This window comes from Polypterus senegalus, chromosome 5, assembly GCF_016835505.1.
Source record: "Polypterus senegalus isolate Bchr_013 chromosome 5, ASM1683550v1, whole genome shotgun sequence".
In the NCBI taxonomy this organism is placed as follows: Eukaryota; Metazoa; Chordata; class Cladistia; order Polypteriformes; family Polypteridae; genus Polypterus; species Polypterus senegalus.
Window position 1 is genome coordinate 71,693,565 of NC_053158.1, and position 20,867 is coordinate 71,714,431.

Genomic DNA, 20,867 nt, shown 5'->3' on the forward strand with positions numbered 1-20,867 from the left:
AACTTCCCGTCTTTTTTTTCTTTTTACTCCCCTTCTAGCTGATTTGCGCTTCTGTTTATCAAGATAAGCAGCCCCAGGAACAATCATGAATGCAGACGGTCCCTCACAAGTGCACTTTGGTGAGAAACGCCCACATCGCTAATCGCCCTGACAACCTTCAGCCACATAACCACCACGACCCCTCACCAAGCTGCGAGCCTGGTGATTATTTATTTTAAAGCTGGACTTTGACAGGAGCTGTGGACCTGCTATAAGTTCACAGAGAGTTATAGCGTGGGTTGTTCACTGAATGCTAGCAACTGACGCACTAACGCTCGTGGGCAGTCGTGGCTTTGTCTCGAGAGAGGTAAACAAGGTTAGCACGCGTGTCATATTCGAAACAAAGGTCGTATACCAAGCAAAATTTTTTGTGTCCAAACAGGACGTATACCAAGTTGGACTTATTCCAAAGCAGACGTATACCGAGGTACCACTGTACCACAGTATTTATAAAAACTGAGGAGGCTTCAGAAAGTTGTCTGAATTACTTGTAAAATTCTCTTAGTTAACTTTAAGTATATTTTCCTTAATAGCTGATTTTAAGCAGGCAATGGTGTTGGATCAATACTGAAATTTTGACTTTTTTACAGATACCAGTATTCACACCTCAACATCGATACCAAAATGATACCAAAGGAAATAATGTAAAACTCCCCTTCCAAACTCAAAACATGCTAAGGCAGTGAGGAACATATTTTTCTTTTTAGTTCCTTTACAACTGACTAGGTTCCCAGTAGAGTCTGTCTCCTGCTTCAGTGTAACACAGCCCTGAAGCATGCCACTCCTTCCCTCTCTCTTTCCTCTTGTATTCACACATTATGCCCCTGCACACGCTGCTGTTCCCCTCCAGCTATGCTGGTATTGCAGTCCAGAAAATTGTTATTCTCTCTGTCAACAGCTTGATGACACCTCCAAGACAGGTCCTCGCCCTTAATGCACCTTTTGCCAACGGGCCATGGAATCTCAAGTAAAATAATTCTAACATTAATAATACTACCCATGTTTTCAACTAGGACATAACAAGTAGGAATCCAAAGTGTGATCCAGACAGTTGGTATGTGCATCTTACAGTTCTCACATTCACTATGAAAAACACTAGAGTGTTGTAGACTGTATTGTAGATGTGGGCACACGTTTTACATCTTTTCTGTAGGCAGGGAGATGTGCCATTTCCTGTCGGTTCATTTAGGGAGCTTCGGACAATTAGTTGCTGAAGGATTGGTGGTTGTCTGTATGCGAGGAGGGGAGGTTCAGGAAATACATTTTTCAGTGTTTGGTCATTGTTTAGCATTGGCTGAAGTTATTTTATAATTTTTCGAAGTGTTTCAAGATGTGGGTTGTAGGTGACAACAAGGGGATGTGGTTCTTTTTGTCTTTGTTTTTATATTCCAGAAGGTTGTCTCTGGGTATGGCAGTAGCTCTTCTTATTTGAGTGTCTGTTATTTTGGGGGTATAAACTTGTCTGATGAAATCTTGTCTGAGCTTCTGCAGTTGTTGATCCAGGTCTGTCAGGTCTGAGCAAATATTTTGTACCGTGCCGAACTATCACAGGACACACTCACTGATAACAGTGAGGGTTCTGTCCATTTACCTAAAATTCTCCTCTCAGAAGTAGAAATACCTGGAGGGAACCCCACAGAAGTACCCAATCATAATAAATAAAAAGGTTTATTCCTAAGGTCTAATTCATCTGACTCAAAATTGTTTTTATGAAAAAAAACTGCAATTTATGTCCACTCATGTATAAATATAGTGTTTGGAAATTGTACACAGGTAAAAAAAGAAAGTAAAATTTGTAATGAAAAATAATTAAAATACTACTAATTCATCCATCCATTAACCAACCCGCTATATACTAAGTACAGGGTCACGGGGGTCTACTGGAGCCAATCCCAGCCAACATAGGGCGCAAGGTAGGGAAAAAATCCCGAGCAGGGCGCCAGCCCACTGCAGAGAACACACACACACACACACATTAGGGACAATTTAGGATTGCCAATACACCTAAACTGCATGTTTTTTGGAGGAAACTGGAGGACCCGGAGGAAACCCACCCCCAGCACTTCCCATTGCACCACCATGCTGCCCACTACTAATTCAACCAAATTATTATAATATGAAAAATATATGAATACATGATCTATTATTTTGATAACTGAAAATAAAACCACATATACCTAAAGATTAAGAAAATTCTTTAAGTGCTATATAACCTTCACAAAAAAGATGTTCAATCTTCCAAATAGTGTATACTGCACTATTGTGAATAATGCACAGAACCTGCATGATTAAATAGTAAATCAACAAATCCCAGCCAAAAAATGCCTAACTTTCATTTCCATCAGCCTTTTTGAAGTGACAGTAGCTGTGTAGCAGAGTCAACACCAACTACTTTTTATTTTGTCAGGTAATTTTTCGGATCTGCTGGCGGAGACCTGCTCACAATGAGTTCACTGGTGCAGACTGCTTGAAATTAGTAATGTCTTTGTAATTATTTCTGGAGTAAGCAGCTGAGCTTGTTTGTTCCACTCATGTATTAAACTGATGCAGCATGCAGTGATTGCAAGTCAGGTTCAACAACCATGCAACGTCCATTAATCTTCACTATTATTTTTACTGCCATCTGATGTTCTTATTGCTTTTTTTCTGAGCAATATGATAAGTTATCTGTGTGAGCCTCAAAAGCACTGGCAAAAAACAAATCTTTCCTAACAGACTTCATAAATCATCATTTTAAATCAAATAAAAAATTAATCAATGATGTTTATGATTAATGTTTTGCTAAAAGGAGATGGGGTGTTGGGACACAAGCAACATTTGAGCATCTTAGAACTATAGTAAATTAAACAATGAAAACACAGCATTGTCAGATATAAGGAGGCCTGATTAATTACTATCATAAGCTTGGAGGCCTTTTTTCTTAATTCTGCACTGAGTCAACGTCAACGAAATTAGACCTTTACTAAAAGTAATATTTGGTAAAATTGCAATTTTAACTGATCCCTCCCAAAACGTCACTGGTCAGTGTGCATGACCCATCTGAGAAATAATGCAGCGTGACTGCATGTCTTGTTCTATTCACTTCTTACTTGTTCACCAGGTTTAATTTCTCATGTCTTTGTTACACAGCTTTTCATTCTGAGCTGTGTATATGAATTAGCTACTAGGTACTCAGACAACCCAGCCACAGGGGATGCACAAACCAGTGTGTTTCTTTGTGCCGGTCCCAAGCCCAGATAAATGGGGAGGGTAATGTCAGGAAGGGCATCCGGTATAAAATTTTGCAAAATCAAGATGCGGACAACAATAAAAATTTCCATACCGGATCGGTCAAGCCCCGGGTTAACAACGACCACCATCAGTACTGTTAGCCACCAGGGTGCTGGCAGAAATTGGGCTACTGTTGGCTGAAGAATAAGAAGGAGAAGAACAGGGGGGAGACATGTCCGGAGGCAGGAGGAGAAGATGAAAGTAAAGAGAGTGGAACTGAGGGCAGGAACTTTGAATGTTGGCAGTATGACTGGTAAGGGGAGAGAGTTAGCAGATATAATGGAGAGAAGTAAGGTTGATATATTGAGCGTGCAAGAAACTAAATGGAAGGGGAGTAAGGCCAGGTGGATTGGAGGTGGATTCAAATTGTTGTGAGGTGAATGAAGTGATGAACAGTGTACCCAAGGGACAGAAAGTGGTGATTGGAGCGGATTTCAATGGGCATGTTGGTAAAGGGAACAGTGGAGATGAGGAGGTGATGGGTAGGTATGGTATCAAGGAGAGGAATGAACAACGTCAGAGGATAGTGGATTTTGCCAAAAGGATGGACATGGCTGTGGTGAATATGTATTTTAAGAAGAGGGAGGAACATAGAGTGACATACAAGAGTGGAGGAAGATGCACACAGGTAGATTACATCCTATGCAGAAGAGTTGATCTGAAGGAGACTGAAGACTGAAAAGTGGTGGCAGGGCAAAGTGGAGTTAAGCAGCATAGGATGGTGGTCTATAGGATGATGTAGGAGATCAAGAGGAAGACAGTGAGGGCAGAGCCAAGGATCAAATGGTGGAAGTTGAAAAAGGAAGACTACAAGGTTGAGTTCAGGGAGGAGGTGAGACAGGCACTGGGTTGCAGTGAAGAGTTATCAGACAGTTGGGAAACTACAGCAGATGTAGTATGGGTGACAACAAGAAGGGTGCTTGGCATGACATCTGGAAAGAGGAAGGAGGAAAAGGAAACCTGGTGGTGGAATGAGGAAATACAGGAGAGTATACAGAGGAAGAGGATGGCAAAGAAGAAGTGGGATAGTCAGAGAGATGCAGAAAGTAGACAAGAGTACAAGGAGATAAGGCGCAAGGTGAAGAGAGAGGCGGCGAAGGCTAAAGAAAAGGCGTATGATGAGTTGTATGAGAGGTTGGACACTAAGGAGGGAGAAAAGGACCTGTACCGACTGGCTAGACAGAGGGACCGAGCTGGTAAAGATGTGCAGCAGGTTAGGGTGATAAAGGATAAAGATGGAAACGTACTCACAAGCAAGGAGAGTGTGTTGAGCAGATGGAAAGAGTACTTTGAAAGGCTGATGAATGAAAGGAATGAGAGAGAAGAGGTTGGATGATGAGAACAGGTTGGATGATTTGGAGATAGTGAATCAGGAAGTGCAACGGATTAGCAAGGAGGAAGTAAGGACAGCTTTGAAAAGGATGAAAAATGGAAAGGTCCAGATGGTATACCTATGAAAGCAAGGAGGTGTTTAGGAGATTTTTTAACCAAATTGTTTAATGGAATCTTGGAAAGTGAGAAGATGCCTGAGAAGTGAAGAAGAAGAGTACTAGTGCCGATATTTAAGAATAAGGTGGATGTGCAGGACTGCAGTAACTACAGGGAAATAAAATTGATGAGCCACAGCATGAAGTTATGGGAAAGAGAAGTGGGAACTAGGTTAAGAAGTGAGGTGATGATTAGTGATCAGTAGTATAGTTTCATGCCAAGAAAGAGCACCACAGATGCAATGTTTGCTCTGAGGATGTTGATGGAGAAGTTTAGAGAAGGCCAGAAGGAGTTGCATTGCGTCTTTGTGGACTTGGAGAAAGCATATGACAGGATTCCTCAAGAGGAGCTGTGGAATTGTATCAGGAAGTTGGGAGAGGCAGAGAAGTACGTAAGAGTTGTACAGGATATGTATGAGGGAAGTGACAGTGGTGAGGTCTGCGGTAGGAGCGATGGATGTATTCAATGTGGAGGTGGGATTACATCAGGGATCAGCTCTGAGCCCCTTCTTATTTGCAATGATGATAGACAGGTTGACAGATAAGATTAGACAAGAGTCCCCGTGGACTATGATGTTTGCTGATGACATTGTGATCTGTAGCAATAGTAGGGAGGAGGTTGAGGAGACCCTGGAGAGGTGGAGATATGCTCTAGAGAGGAGAGGAATGAAGGTCAGTAGGCACAAGACAGAATACATGTGTGTAAATGAGAGGGAGGTCAGTGGAATAGTGAGGATGCAGAGAGTAGAGTTGGCAAAGGTGGATGAGTTTAAATACTTGGGATCAACAGTACAGAGTAATGGGGATTGTGGAAGAGAGGTGAAGAAGAGAGTGCTGGCAGGGTGGAATGGGTGGAGAAGAGTGTCAGGAGTAATTTGTGACAGACAGGTATCAGCAAGAGCGAAAGGAAAGGTCTACAGGATGGTAGTGAGACCAGCTATGTTATATGGGTTGGAGACGGTGGCACTGACCAGAAAGCAGACAGAGCTGGAGGTGACAGAGTTAAAGATGCTAAGATTTGCACTCGGTGTGAAAAGGATGGACAGGATTAGAAATTAGTACATTAGAGGGTAAGCTCAAGTTGGACGGTTGGGAGACAAAGTCAGAGAGGCGAGATTGTGTTGGTTTGGACATGTACAGAGGAGAGATGCTGGGTTTATTGGGAGAAGGATGCTAAATATAGAGCTGCCAGGGAAGAGGAAAAGAGGAAGGCCTAAGCGAAGGTTTATGGATGTGGTGAGAGAGGACATGCAGGTGATGGGTGTAACAGAACAAGATGCAGAGGATAGAAAGATATGTAAGAAGATGATCCACTGTGGCAACCCCTAACGGGTGCAGCCGAAAGAAGAAGAAGAAAGAAGCTACTCGTACTAGGTACTCGGACAACCCTCTGCTGCAGTAGGTATAGTCAAGATTTACAAGCTGACACTTTCTTTTAAACAAAAACGTAAACGAAATATGAATGTCAAAATAGAAGTAAGCAAGAAAGCCCAGCACATAAAAACATGAAACTTTTTTTTAATTAACTATTTTTTAGTTTTACTCGAGTCAAAGGGCAAAGCAACACATTAAGTAAAAAAGCATACATGCTTTCTGTAATTAAGTATTTGAAAGTAATGTAATTATTTAATAATGAGTGGCGACAGAATATGGTAGGGTCATTATTAATGATCTTGATTTTCCTGTAAATATGTAAAATTCAAATATTAATTAAATAGAAGCCTCAGGCTAACCACTTTTCTTACTCCAAGTTTTTTAAAATTCAAAATATCTATCCATTAGCTTTGAAAAATAATTTCTTTACATTTTTCTGAAAAGCCTACTTGAATATGGTTCAATCTACAGTATAAGAAGTCACATACACAACAGAAATAATACTTCACAATAATAAGAATATTAAAAGTTACATTTTTATCTGCTATTACTCTGTAGCTCAATAATGACATTTTAATTGCTGAATAAATATGAGGAACTTTTGTCTTTAAAACTAACAAAGTCATTTTTTCATCCAAATGTGTACACATACAGGTATATGAAACTCGACCCATAAAAGAAGGGCAGAAATCTGAACTTTGTAACTTATCAAAGAATAAAACTCCTAAGGAGACCCTGTTCTAATTCTGTCTATGCATTCATTATAAGATGACATTGAACAGATAATTTAAAGTCAACTTGTATATCCAGTCAAAATCAAAATTTTTAGTTTCAACAGATAATCAGTCTAATATATTTGTTAGTAAAAGGCAGAAACAGAAACAGGTTGTTAGGAATACGTATTGATTAATTGTTTTTGTGTGCTCTGATTTGCAATTTGTTTCGGAGGTGTTTCTAGCCCTAGAATTTGAGTCTGCTTGATTCTGACCTTAGTTTTCATTCTGCTTAATCATTTACACTTTTCCGACTGTTACATTGGTCACAGCCATGTTGTTGCTCCATCACTAGGGTAGCACCCTGTGTTGCTATGGGTGTATACTTGGAGGCAGTGAACTGTTGGGAATGACTTGATGGGAGAAAGAGGCCATCTCAAGTTCACATCCTTATCTGAGTTTTGAGGATTCCTAAGCCCTTTTTGTTTGCCTCCCAAACTTATATAAAGACTAAAATGTTACTTTTTTTTCTTGATTTGTTCGGCTAACTACAAATCATTTTTTTGCCTTTTTGACTGTGCCTTTCATCCTGGTTGCCCCATCTAATTGTGCTAACACAGGCTGTAGCTGTAACTGTAATAGAGGTATTTTGCTTGTGCTGCATCAGCAGAAAAACAGCACCATTTCTAAGCTAGCTGGTTTCCTCAAACCAGCTGACTTAAAAGACTGATCTTCATGCATATGATGATTGTTCTGCTGTCTTATCTGGAGAACACAGGCCACTTCTGATGCAGCCTAGCAGCAACTCACATAATCAGTGGCTACTGCTAATATTCAGGTGAACGCAACAATAAAGTAACTGCTGAATATTTTTTATAGGCGGGAAACAAAAGGCCCAAAGAGAAAGAAGAATGACTGGTTGCTCTTCATATCTTAGACAATGTGGTTTATCTAGTTAATACCGATATTAAACTGGACACTACAATGGCTCTTTATGTGCATCTATATATATAATTCACTAAGGCAAGACAACCATGGAAAGCACGCCTGAAGGGGCGTGGATTCACTAAGCCGCCGACAAGTGAGACACCTATGGCGCACGCAGGAAGGAGCCACGCCCACCAACTCCAAGACCATTGGATACGACGACAACTCACAGAGCCACACCCACCAACTCGGACGCAACGACACAGAAAAACCGGCGTCATTTATATTCGTCTATCGTAGAGGTCACATGCAGCTCCGACCTACGTTGACTGTTTCTCGCGGAGGTGAATCGCCATACACGGTGTGTAAAACTGTTTGCGAGGGGTATCCCATGGGATCCTTAAAACGTTCCTTCACAACTGAGGTTAAAACACAATGAAGTGAGCAGTCTTTAAAAAACGAGTTTTCGGTTACGACGCACGTGCACTATAGCAAACTGTTTTACACACTACATACAGCAATTCGCATCCGTGACAAACATGCGTCTTCTTAGATACTCCTGCACTTTGTACACACCCCCCTCCCACCGTGGTCGGGTGTCTTGGTGGATTATATATAGAAAGGTAGCCAAAACTGCACAGAGCAATGAAAAGTTTACGTGAGTCACAGGTGCATCTGGACTGTACAAAAACTCGAGTGACGAGTTGGAGGTGGGCACATGAGCAGGCAGTGTATACTGAACGAGAAACCAGCAGACTAGCATGACGGAGGGAGCGGAGTGGATGTCCTTCTCCTCTCCTCCCATTCCACCCTGAGCGCCGCACGGACGATTGTGTGTTGGCTCATTCCGTGCATTGGTTAAAACCCAATGAAGGAAGCAGTCTTTAAAAACCAATAAGCCCTGTGCCTCTGTTTCATTACCGTCTCACCTGCTTCACCAATGCAGGCCCCGCAACAGGCGATCCGGCGTCATTCCCATGACCGCGGGCAGCCAACCAGGTAACCAAAGTCTTTGGGTTCAGGGGGGAGTATGGTTACAAAGCTGAAACTTAAAAGGAATTGACGGAAGGGCACCACCAGGTGTGGAGCCTTTTGTTTCATTTGACTCAACGCAGGAAACCTCACCCGGCCTGGACACGGACAGGATTGACAGATAGATAGCTCTTTTTTCGATTCTGTGGGTGGTGGTGCATGGCAGTTCTTAGTTGGTGGACCGATTTGGCTGGTTATTTCCGAAAACGAACGAGACTCCGCCTGCTAAATTGTTACTCGACCTAACAGCGGTTGGCGTCCAAATTTTTAGAGGGACAAGTGGCTTTCAGCCACGTGAGTTTGAGCATTAACAGGTCTGTGATGCACTTGTATGTCCGGTACTGCACGCGCGCTACACTGAATGGATCAACGTGTGTCTACCCGGCGCGGGGAAGCCGTTGAACCGCATTCGTGATGGAGACTGTGGCTTCCAATGGTTCCCCACGAACAAGAAATTCCCAGTACGTGCGGGTCATACGCTCGCACTGATTACGTCCCTGCCCTTTGTAAAGTCCCCCATGGTCGGGTGACTTGGTGGATTATATATATAAAAAAAAGCAGCCGGAACCGCAAAGAACAATGAAAAATCAATGTGGAAACCGACTGAGGCGGTGTTTGGAAAATTAACAGTCAACGTGACTCACAGGTGCGTGTGGACTGTACACAGACAAAAGCGACTCGGGTAGGGAGTTGGGGGCGGGCACATAAGCGGGCAGTGCGTACTGAACGAGCGCCGTTCAACCCTGTCCTTCGCTTTGGAAGGAAAAAGCGCGGCGCTCCTCCGGTTTTCAGTCACGGACAATTGTATGTTGGTTCGTAGCGTGCATTGTTGCAATGTTACTTTTCTTGGTGGTTTAGTAAATTACGGATTTTTCAAATGTTTATTTTTTCCTCTGTGCTTAAAAATCATTTAAAAAGCGGCCTGATTATGCAGCGTATGCTACGCCGCGGGTTGGCTAGTATTAATTATCTCACCAGCAAAACTACAAAACACTAGTGTTACTAGACAGCACCCTGATTTGAAATGAATACAAGCTGGTGTTCTGGTCTACCCTTTTTTGTTTTTAAAGAGATATGAACCCAATGTGCAGATACCTAACTGGTTCTGAAGTTTTCTTTTTTCATGTTTGAGGTAGTTGGAGAAAATACCTTTAAACTAACTGATTAATGTGAGCATATTGAAAAATATAAATAACACAAGAAAACATTTTTCTTAGTCCTGATATTTACTTACAGTCTATGGAATAAACAGTGGTGGTATTTATTTGTGCATTCAACTGGTTGCTAAGGATAACTGATAGTACATAAATTCATAGTTTTTTCAGAATATATATAGGGGTGGGCAAAAGCAGGTTTACAGTTGTGAGTACATGAAACACAGAGTTTATTCTTGCATTATTATTTATCTATTATTTTATTTATTTGTATGGTTTGTCTTATTATTATTATTTTCTATTCTTTAAATATGTGTAAATAATGAAAGCTGATTTGAGCACTTATGACATTGTACCTAAGTACACTGTGCCATTGTGACATTCATTTGAGTTAATAAAGTTAATAAACATATCAAGTTAATAAAGCTATTGTAATAATGATAATAACCTGCATGTCTTTTTCCATACAAACAACGTAAAACTACTGTTGCCCACCCCTGTAGATTAATATAAACTCCCAAGATGTAAGTGTAGTTCTGTTGTGCCTTGACAGGTCACCAGTTAGAAGATGGCTTATCTGCTGTGTACAGATTTCACTTGCCAACCAAGTTCTTGCAGATGCCCTGCAACAAAGTATGTTTACAGTCAACGTGGGTTCTTTCCTGCTGGTTTAAAAATGTTTTAATATTCAAGTTTGTCTAACCTGTTATTAAGTCATTTATGTTATACTATAAGAAAATATTTGTCCATGTTTTAATGTATGTGTTATTCCATATGTATCTCAATAAATTTGCCCAAATCTTGACTGGTTTAATTACTATTTAGAGGAGAATGAAAGAAGAGTCTTAAATGTTCTCTGCCAGCTAAGTTCAACATTCACAACTCAATTATCTGAGAGACATGTCATGAAAAAAATTCATTTTCAATTCAATTCAATTTTAATGGCATGGCAGCAAGACAGAGTCAAGTTGGGATTATAGTTTTGTATTTGTCTAAAGGCGCCAGGATGAACAGGTTTTTCAAAACCTGTCTAAGCTCCAACCACTGAGAGAACAAATACATTTTCCCCAGTATTAGAGAAGTCTTCAGACAAATATTATGTGTTCTCACAATGTGTTAAAGTTGAAGAACAGCAGGACCATGCTTGCAACAAAGCAACAACCTAAAATTGATCATAAAACCATATGGTCAAAACAAAAAGAGTCATTCAGTGTGTAATGGTCTAGTCAAAGTTTGTACCTCAACTGAAACAAGATTTTGTATAAGGAGATAAAACAGGTGGTTCATGCTCAAAAAACAACAAAATCTAGAATTGCAAGGACTGATGGGCAACATGTTGTAAGGGACTTATCAATAACACAAAAATCTGTTTTCCTTATGAAAGATACAGTAGATTTGACTCACGCAAAAGGAAGTGGTTACAACTTCTGTCTTATTATAATTTAAAGTTACTAAACAGTATCAAAACCATTTATTTAAATGTGTTGTTTGTTTTCATATAAATTATTTTTACACATCCAATCTTATCCTAACCTAACCAAAAAAGTTCCTGGACACAAATGCCTTAATTAATTAAGGGATTTTAAATTAATTATTAATATTACTGTATCTTTTTGACAGCTCCAGGGGTTTTCTGTATAAGCAAAAAACATCATTTAGTACTGAGTTTATTTAGGAAATCTGCTCACATTAATTCCACCATTTTTAGCTTAGATTAAGCCAACAACAATGATTGCAAATGAAAAGGTTACAAAGTGGGCTAACAGCCTTATTTTTGGAAGCTATTTTAAGAGATAAAAATAAAATTAATATCACTGATTGGTTCACCTGTATTTTCTTCACAATATCTCCATCCATTAATTTTAACCGCATTTTGTCTAATTCATAGTGGCGGGGATCACTGTCATTCATTTGTCAAAAGCAATGATTTTTGAGGATGTATAAAAAAAGAACAGTAATCTATATATCCATATATAATCTATATACAGTATGGCTATCTGTCTATCAATATAAACACACACACACACACACATTACAGTGACTATACTGTAACATAGGTGCATGACTAGCTGCTAAGTGCTCATTGCTCATATTAAAGGAGGATCTTGGCAACAGGATTTAAACTGGTACAGACAATTTTACTATTATAGCCACAGGCAAATTTGACTGGGCACTAGAACTACCTGGAAGTATTCAATTGATTTTTAGATACTAGGGACTGCATAGGAAAATTAATCCTGCAACTATAGTGGCATAGGGCAAATTCCTGGCATGACGGAGTAGCAGATATGCATTGCTAAGCAGAAAATGGCCTGAAAGAACCATAAAATGGCAATGACCATGAGAAACAAAAAAGTAGTGAAAATTTTAAGCAATCTTCTTTTACTTCTTTCAGCTGCTGCTTTTAGGGTCATACAGCAGATCAGCTTTTTCCTTATCCTCCTAGCCAGAACTGCTTTTGGGAAACTCCTTTTTGTTCCCTTTTCACTCTTGGGTTTTTTTTGTGCGGTCCCTTTTGAATTGTCTCAATAAATGCATAAATAGTAGGGAAACTTTTGTTTTATTTTGGGTCATAGGTATTTTTAACCATTTTCCCTCTTTGTTTTTCTGGACATTTTGATCTTTTGTTATTTTAAAGACTGCCCCATTGTGAGCCTAGGCAGACCTGAAGCCTGCCTGTTGAGTTTGGGACTCAGCTCCCACTGGAAGGCAGACCAAGGCAAAGTTCTGATCTGGCTGGTGATTTGAGGAATGAAACATCTTTGTTGTGTTTTGTTATAGTATGAAATCATTACTAGAATAATGACTAGGGCACATGCCAAAATAGAGATTTATAACACAGGTTTGCTTCATTTTCAGTAGTTACAACAGTAAGGGTAAAAATCTTCTAGCAGAATGTGGGAAGATCACAAGCCATTGAGAAATAAGTTGATGAAGTTAAGAGAATACTTGTGATAGGCTATTGACTAATGACAGGAATCGTGTCTGTGGGCTTTATCTATGCTCTATGCCCTCATTTCTTATTCCAGTAAGTGATGAGCCACATGCTTTAAATAAACCCAATGACCATGTATATGTCAAGGAGCATCATATTAATCGACTGTAAGACAAAAACAAGCCACTGACACTTGAATAACATTTTTAAAATAACAATGGGAGAAAATTAACAAATATCAAACATACTTTGTGGGACCCATACTCCAGTGAATGGCTTGGTCTTCGTGTTCACTTGCTCCCAGTTGAATGAATTGTCTCGGCCTTGCGTATACCCACACGTTGTGTATGGTTCCTCAAAATTACAGTCACCTAAGAACACAAAACAAAATAGGTTTTGAATGTTTCTGAACCAGCAAAATAGTGGGAATTCAAGGAAATCTGTATCTGAATATACCAATTACATACACTTTGTCTGCAATTTTGAAAAATATTTCCCTAAAACCAAGTTCATGTTTAACACTAAACAGATGAATGCCAGCTGCATACAAATGAACAGACAGAAAAAAAAAAATCTTTACCATTCTTTTCCTGAATTTGGCCTCATTTTAAAAAGCTCCAGGATAAATTAAGTGAAAAATAAAAAATAAAAACATATTGTTATGCAGTCTTTTAAAGTGATTTCAAGTGGCATATAATTTTAAAGGGGAGATTTAATCGACTTTAAGATATGTCATCCTTTTCTCATTTAATGCATTCACATAATAACACTGACATTTAGGTTCTACATTATGTCCCCTTATTTTGACAGAAATGTAATTTATTCCCGCAACGTTTTTCTTGTATAAATTACTACTCTACACATCACATTTGCTACAATTATGTTGACAAAACAATTGTCAATTTAACTATTCCTTAGGGACAAGAAAACTCATTAATAGACGTTTAGCCGCCAGGTTTAATATTTCAACTTTACAAAAAAAGACAGAGTATTACCTTTATCACCTATTATAACAAAGGATTTTAAACAAAGTGGTTTCTTTTTTAAGGGAATGTGAATATGCCATTGTGATTCAGGCATTTCAAATTTAGCGTCACTAAGCAACTCCATGGAATATCTGCTTGACTCAGCTGACCTGTCCTCTGCCTCCACAGATTAGATAATGAAAGGATAAATTTATCCAATAATTTTGACATGTTCATGAATGCATCATGCTAACATGGCTGAAGAGAGACATTACACCTTAACATCCTACAAATAAAAATTTTCTATCTTTTTCAAGAAAATACCTTGTTTTAATGGTAGTTTTACTCTCCTGGTGGACTAAGGTACTGCAGAAAATGTCAGGTTTTCATTTGAAATAACAATATAATAAAGTATTCTCCCTATTCCCCAGGATGTACTGTAGGGTACATGCTTTTCCAAAAGAACTGTTTAAAAATGCTTTCAATTGTGCATGCATTGAGCCATCATGATTTTATTTTGCCAAAGAGAGACTGATACCATAAATTAAGTAGCAAGATAATTAAACTGAATAAAGAACCTATTAAATGATTAAAAAGAGAAAAAGGAGTTTGATGAAATTTACGTATACAACTGACTACTCAAAAACAATTTGCAAGTATTTCTGAAAATGTTAATTACAATTGGGTCTTTTGTTAAAATCTGAAATATATTTTTATTAAAATTTCTCTACTAATTATCATTTTAAAGTTTGCTTTTGCAAGTACATGTTTGTTATTTTTCTTTGAACTTCACTGTAAAAGGTAGTAAGACTGATGTTTACTTAACTGCAAGGATCATTATACAGTTACAATTATACTTTTCATAAATTTATATTTAACAGGAAACACGCATAAGTATTGATTAAAATAATCTATCTCGATTTTATTTATTTGTATTCGTACATACATATATATATATATATATATATATATACATACATACACACTAGGGGGCTTACCACCTGCTTGCTTCGCCCGGCAACCCCCCGGGCCTGCGCTACGCACCAGCCACTTAGCATCTCTGCTGCTCATGTTATGAAGTTGGGGGCTAAACGCACCCCAAGGAGGCGCGGTCACTCCTCAAAACCCCCTCTTATACGGTGATACAATGGGAAACAAATATAGTTTTTTTTTAATCTCCTATTTGCTCATTCTGCTGCTGGCTTGCTGCTGCAGTGCCGCGTGATCTATATCTCGTGCGGCAATTCAAACATTTAAAAGCCTGTACAGCAGCTGTCTTATCTACTCTTTGTCTTTTATTTCTGGCCCCAGGGATGGTTAAATCTCTAGGCACAAAGTCTCATCTCACAGGACGTGAGTTCTTGATATTTTAGTTTATAATTTAAAAATGGAATAAGAATTTGAAAATCTAACAACATCACATTAAAGTTCGATTAAGTCTGAAAAGAAACATATATATGTAGGTTTTAAAATAAGGCTGATTTAAAGCATGACAAAGAAATGTGACATAAAAAGTCACATAAAATCGTTGCACAAAATCATTGCACTTTTAGGCTTAGGATTATTTTATATATATATATATATATATATAGTTTACTTTAGGTTTTTGCAAATTTATTAAAAATAAAAAAACTGAGAAATCACATATACATAAGTATTCACAGCCTTTGCTCAATACTTTGTCGAAAGCACATTTGGCAGTAATTACAGCTTCAAGTCTTTTTGAATATGATGCCACAAGCTTGGCACACCTATCATTGGCCAGTTTCGCCCATTCCTCTTTGCAGCACCTCTCAAGCTCCATCAGATTGGATGGGAAGCGTCGGTGCACAGCCATTTTAAGATTCCTCCAGAGAAGTTCAATCGGATTCAAGTCTGGGCTCTGGCTGGGCCACTCAAGGGCATTCACAGAGTTGTCCTGAAGCCACTCCTTTGATATTTGTCACCCCAGTCTGAGTTCAAGAGCGCTTTGGAGCAGGTTTTCATCCAGGATGTCTCTGTACATCGCTGCAGTCATCTTTCCCTTCATCCTGACTAGTCTCACAGTTCCTGCCGCTGAAAAACATCCCCACATCATGATGGTGCCACCACCATGCTTCACTGTAGGGATGGTATTGGCCTGGTGATGAGCGGTGCCTGGTTTCCTCCAAATGTGATGCCTGGCATTCACACCAAAGAGTTCAATCTTTGTCTCATCAGACCAGAAAATTTTGTTTCTCGTGATCTGAGAGTCCTTCAGGTTCCTTTTGGCAAACTCCAGGTGGGCTGCCATATGCCTTTTACTAAGGAGTGGCTTCTGTCTGGCCACTCTACCATACTGGCCTGATTGGTGGATTGTTGCAGAGATGGTTGTCCTTCTGGAAGGTTCTCCTCTCTCCACGGAGGACCTCTGGAGCTCTGACAGAGTGACCATCGGGTTGTTGGTCACCTCCCTGACTATGGCCCTTCTTTCCCGATCGCTCAGTTTAGATGGCTGGCCAGCTCTAGGAAGAGTCCTGCTGGTTTTGAACTTTTTCCACTTACGGATGATGGAGGCCACTGTGCTCATTGGGACCTTCAAAGCAGCAGAAATTTTCCTGTAACCTTCCCCAGATTTGTGCCTCGAGACAATCCTGTCTTGGAGGTCTACAGACAATTCCTTTGACTTCATGCTTGGTTTGTGCTCTGACATGAACTGTCAACTGTGGGACCTTATATAGACAGGTGTGTGCCTTTCCAAATCATGTCCAATCACCTGAATTTACCACAGGTGGACTCCAATTAAGCTGCAGAAACATCTCAAGGATGATCAGGGGAAACAGGATGCACCTAAGCTTAATTTTATGCCTCATGTCAAAGGTTGTGAATACTTATGTACATGTGCTTTCTCAATTTTTTTATTTTTAATAAATTTGCAAAAACCTCAAGTAAAGTTTTTTTCACATTTTCATTATGGGGTGTTGTGTGTAGAATTCTGAGGAAAAAAATGAATTTAATCCATTTTGGAATAAGGCTATAACATAACAAAATGTGGAAAAAGTGATGCGCTGTGAAGACTTTCCGGATGCACTATATATATATATATATATATATATATATATATATATATAGTGATATGTGAATCTCTGTCTTGCACCCCAAAACACGATGGTGAGACTCAGTACTTTAGCAAAACCAGCTTTATTTACTTGAAACAGGAACAGCAAGGTTATTTATTGTAGTGGGATGTACCACTCTCCCCACCACAGACACAGCAATCAGGCAGGGTCATGGTAAGCATAGTGGTCAAGTAATCCTGCTCCCTACATTTATAATGTTCCTTGCATCACCCATTGACGGCAAGTGCTTATAGCTCGACCATGATCGACATGGATCTGCTTTAGCTGTTGCTGGGAGCCCAAGGGTGCCCCGGCAACTAATAAACTGTCTTCCACTGACGTGGCGATCGCGCTTCAGGACAGTCTTTGGTGTGTCGTTCCATTGAGGGAGTCCCAAAAGAGTTTAGAAACTTTTTGTTCTACTAATGGATTAAAAAGAGCTGTGGCCATACTCTATGCAGTAACACTTCATAAAGTGTCTGTTGTTTGTTAACAGTTTTAACCATCACCTGTGGCTGTGGTCTTCTGCACAAATTACTAATAACTGTAATGTGATGACATAGTTGCATTCAATTCATTTTACAAATGAAATATCAATTAAACCAAGTAAAAATGAAGAGGGTGTTATTTAGAGCCTGATGAGCACAACTAAAAGTTAAAAAAGCAGGCACTTCTGGTCCAAATGTACATGTACAGAACTTTCCTGTACTTTATTAGAGGCTTTATGGGTAGGAGACTGAGATTTGGAATCCCAAGGGTTCACAGACAGCTTGCAGTGACTCTTAAGAGAAACATACATTATAGCAGTGAATAATGGATGGCTCTTTGCCATAGATGGGGACTGCAATGGCAGGCCTATTGCAGAAAAAATACACAATCTGTGCAGCCCCTAAGTTACTGGAATGTTCATGTTGTTTTACAATCCAGTTACTCTTTCCTGCATTCTGTGTGGAAGCCTGCAGATATAAAGTATATTTGTGAGTTTACATGTAAAACAGCTCCGAGTGGGACTGAATGGACCCTGTTACAATATTTTAAATGTAAGTACATTCATTCAACCAACAATTTTACTAACCCACTTTTCTGTGTTGCAGGGGGCCCAAACATTACAACATCTGGTAATAGTAATCTTGGCAGCAACAGGATGCCTGACCAGTATAAGGTATACATAAGCACATATTTTGTTCAAGCACAAGTTCATCAAGCCACTTTGCACTACCAAATAACACAACAGCAAGAATGTGAGCAGGAATGTGGACAACTTGCAATCTTCACACAAAAAAGGAATCCCACACCATATTAATCTAAAGACCAAAGCAATAAGAAGTTGCAGTACTATTAGTCCTTCAAAAAGTGGATTGGATAATGAATCACTGAATTAATAAATAATGCAATGCCTGCCTAGTCCCAGATAAGCTTATTAATTTATCCATTAAAATGAAAAGCCAAGCTTTCACTGCTTTATCTCCTTGGATTCTCCAATAGAGCAGACCATAACATCTTACCATTAATCCATATTTAGCTATTTCTGGGTGTATCCCAATAGCACCCTATTTATATGAAATGGCAGTTTATCATGAAGACATTTACATATATTCCTGTACTCAGGCATACTAGTTTAGAGTGAACATTTAACCTAACCTGTACATCTTAGGAATTAGAGAGTTAACAGGAATGCCCTAAGAAAAAAAAAACACGTAGATATTAAAAAAGGTGCAAACTGTTATAAACTAAAGAGTTCTCTAGCTTGAAAGCCGAAATAATTTCTCAAAATGCTCACCAAAGGGAACAACAAAATCAAAACCCTGCTAGTCACACAAAGGGCAATGAAGAATCTTTCAAATTAAAAAGATTTTTATTCACAGAAATATTCTGTAGCAAAGGGCACAAAGTTACAGAAGGAAATGGTTTGAAAATAGGCAATACCAAAACCAAATAGTCTCCAAATACACACTATAATGAATAGTCAAAAAAAGAGAGCAAAAGTGGTCAAAAATCCAGTAATCACAAAAGCACAAGAATAATCACAAGAGAAACTCTTTACACTATGGCACACTCAATGAACTTCAATGGACTGCAGACCCTGCCTTGTGAGGTACCATCCACAAAACACAAGGAACGCAACAGAATAAACTTTGACAAAAAGAAAGTAAATAATCCACACTGTTAACATAAAATATGAACAAAATAAAAAAATACACAGAATTTCAACCCCAGCTGGGTAGGGACCACAGAAACTTCCGATTGTACACAGACTTGGAATCAACTCCATGTTCCACAGGCACCACCATGTTACTTTTAGTCTTTAATGCAATTATACTGCAAATGAGGTAAGTGTAACCTTGCCACTAATTTCCACAACTGGCTATTTGGCCATACAAATATGCTGAATTTAAATTTGTCATATTTTGTCCCCAACTATTAAATGTAAAAAAAAAAAAAAAATCCCCAACAAGGTGGGCTGGTTACAACTACAACACTACTCCATTTCCTACCACACCATTTCGTCTCTGCCTTCCATCTCATTTTAAACCCAACATGGAATGGGTGGTTTATCTATGTGTCTGTTTCATCATTTCCATCTACCTGATTAATCAAACTACATGTTTTACTTATATGTGTTATTTTAGAAAAATCTAGACTGAGTAACCTAATTTCTTAACTTTTGCATGGTAAGTTACTTTATTTTTTTATTTGCCACATTTGTGGCATACAAAAGTAAATTGTTCATATGCTGTAGACACCTCTACTGAAAAAGGAACAAAAGTACTTTTGTTGCAACCATAAAGTAGATTGAAAAAGCAATGTGGTCGACCACCATTCCAAACATGTTACTGAATTTTTCTGTCAAAGGATTATTCAAAGGATTATACAATCATGTGTCTATTATCAAAATTATACATACGTTGTGGAATGTCCTGTCCAAGCAGTACTGAGCATAAGGTGGACTGCCTCAGGTACCAATTAACTTCTTAGGTACAATTGGGAGATTGGGAAAAACAACAGGGTCAAAATTAAGAATATTAAATCAGAGCAAATTTTAGAAAAAAATATATCTCTATAGTTGTCAGGTCAGTAAAAGCTTACCGTCTTATCCAAAGCTCAGATTAGTTATATGCTCACATATATTTAAAAAGAGAAGACTTTTAGGATTTGCAGTCATCAAAATCATTTGCTCAGGAGATTGTAGTATAAAGCAACAAGCTGTAATATGACAATACCACATGATGTTCACATTAAAACAGCTCTGATAAGATTTGCTTCTTATCAAAGCAAGTGTGTATACTCTAGATGCTCAGCCTGGTACATGAGACATTTACATTGCAAATAAATGGGATCAGCTGGGTATTAGGAAAAAAATTAAAACAAATAAAGTGTAATCTTCTTTTGCCCAAATCCCCTGTGACTCACATTAAACATTGCTGTCTTCTTGGAGACTGGAGTGGAACTTTACATGAAAGGCAGAACCCCTATAAACACCTGTTATCTGGAAGAGTGATGAATGACTTGCGAATTTAATCTGGTAATTCCACTCCAATTTATGATTACACAAGCACAGTGCCCATGTATAGTTAAGCAGATTTGAAGATTTGCCTCAGATTAATAATCAGCACCTTTTTACTGGGTCAAGAATGAGCTTTTGTTTTTTTTTTTAGCTGCTGTAATAGTTCTCTTGGAATGGGAATCAATAGTTTACTTGATTTTACTCTTGCTTATTAAAAGAACAGGCATTTTATTTAAGTTAGCACAACTTTGTTTCCACACTTTTGCCAGTGACACTCTTGTATCAAGGCTCATTGTTAATAATCATTCTGAACTTTAGGATTTTTATTTAGATATAAATTGTCTTCACTAAACACCTACACTTTGCGTTTTTTTTTTCCTGATGAATAA

The 20,867-nt window shown here is 38.8% G+C and overlaps 1 protein-coding gene across 11 annotated transcripts in view; it reads right to left on the reverse strand.

Annotated features, from left to right (window-relative positions):
* The window catches only part of ptprma (protein tyrosine phosphatase receptor type Ma), an 815,060-nt gene that overhangs the window by 623,906 nt on the left and 170,287 nt on the right, over positions 1-20,867 (reverse strand). For all 11 annotated transcript variants that reach the window (XM_039754798.1, XM_039754797.1, XM_039754796.1 and 8 more), the window contains exon 2: positions 13,180-13,302. In XM_039754798.1, coding sequence (XP_039610732.1) covers positions 13,180-13,302 — 123 coding nt within the window. The remainder of the gene's footprint in view (positions 1-13,179; positions 13,303-20,867) is intronic.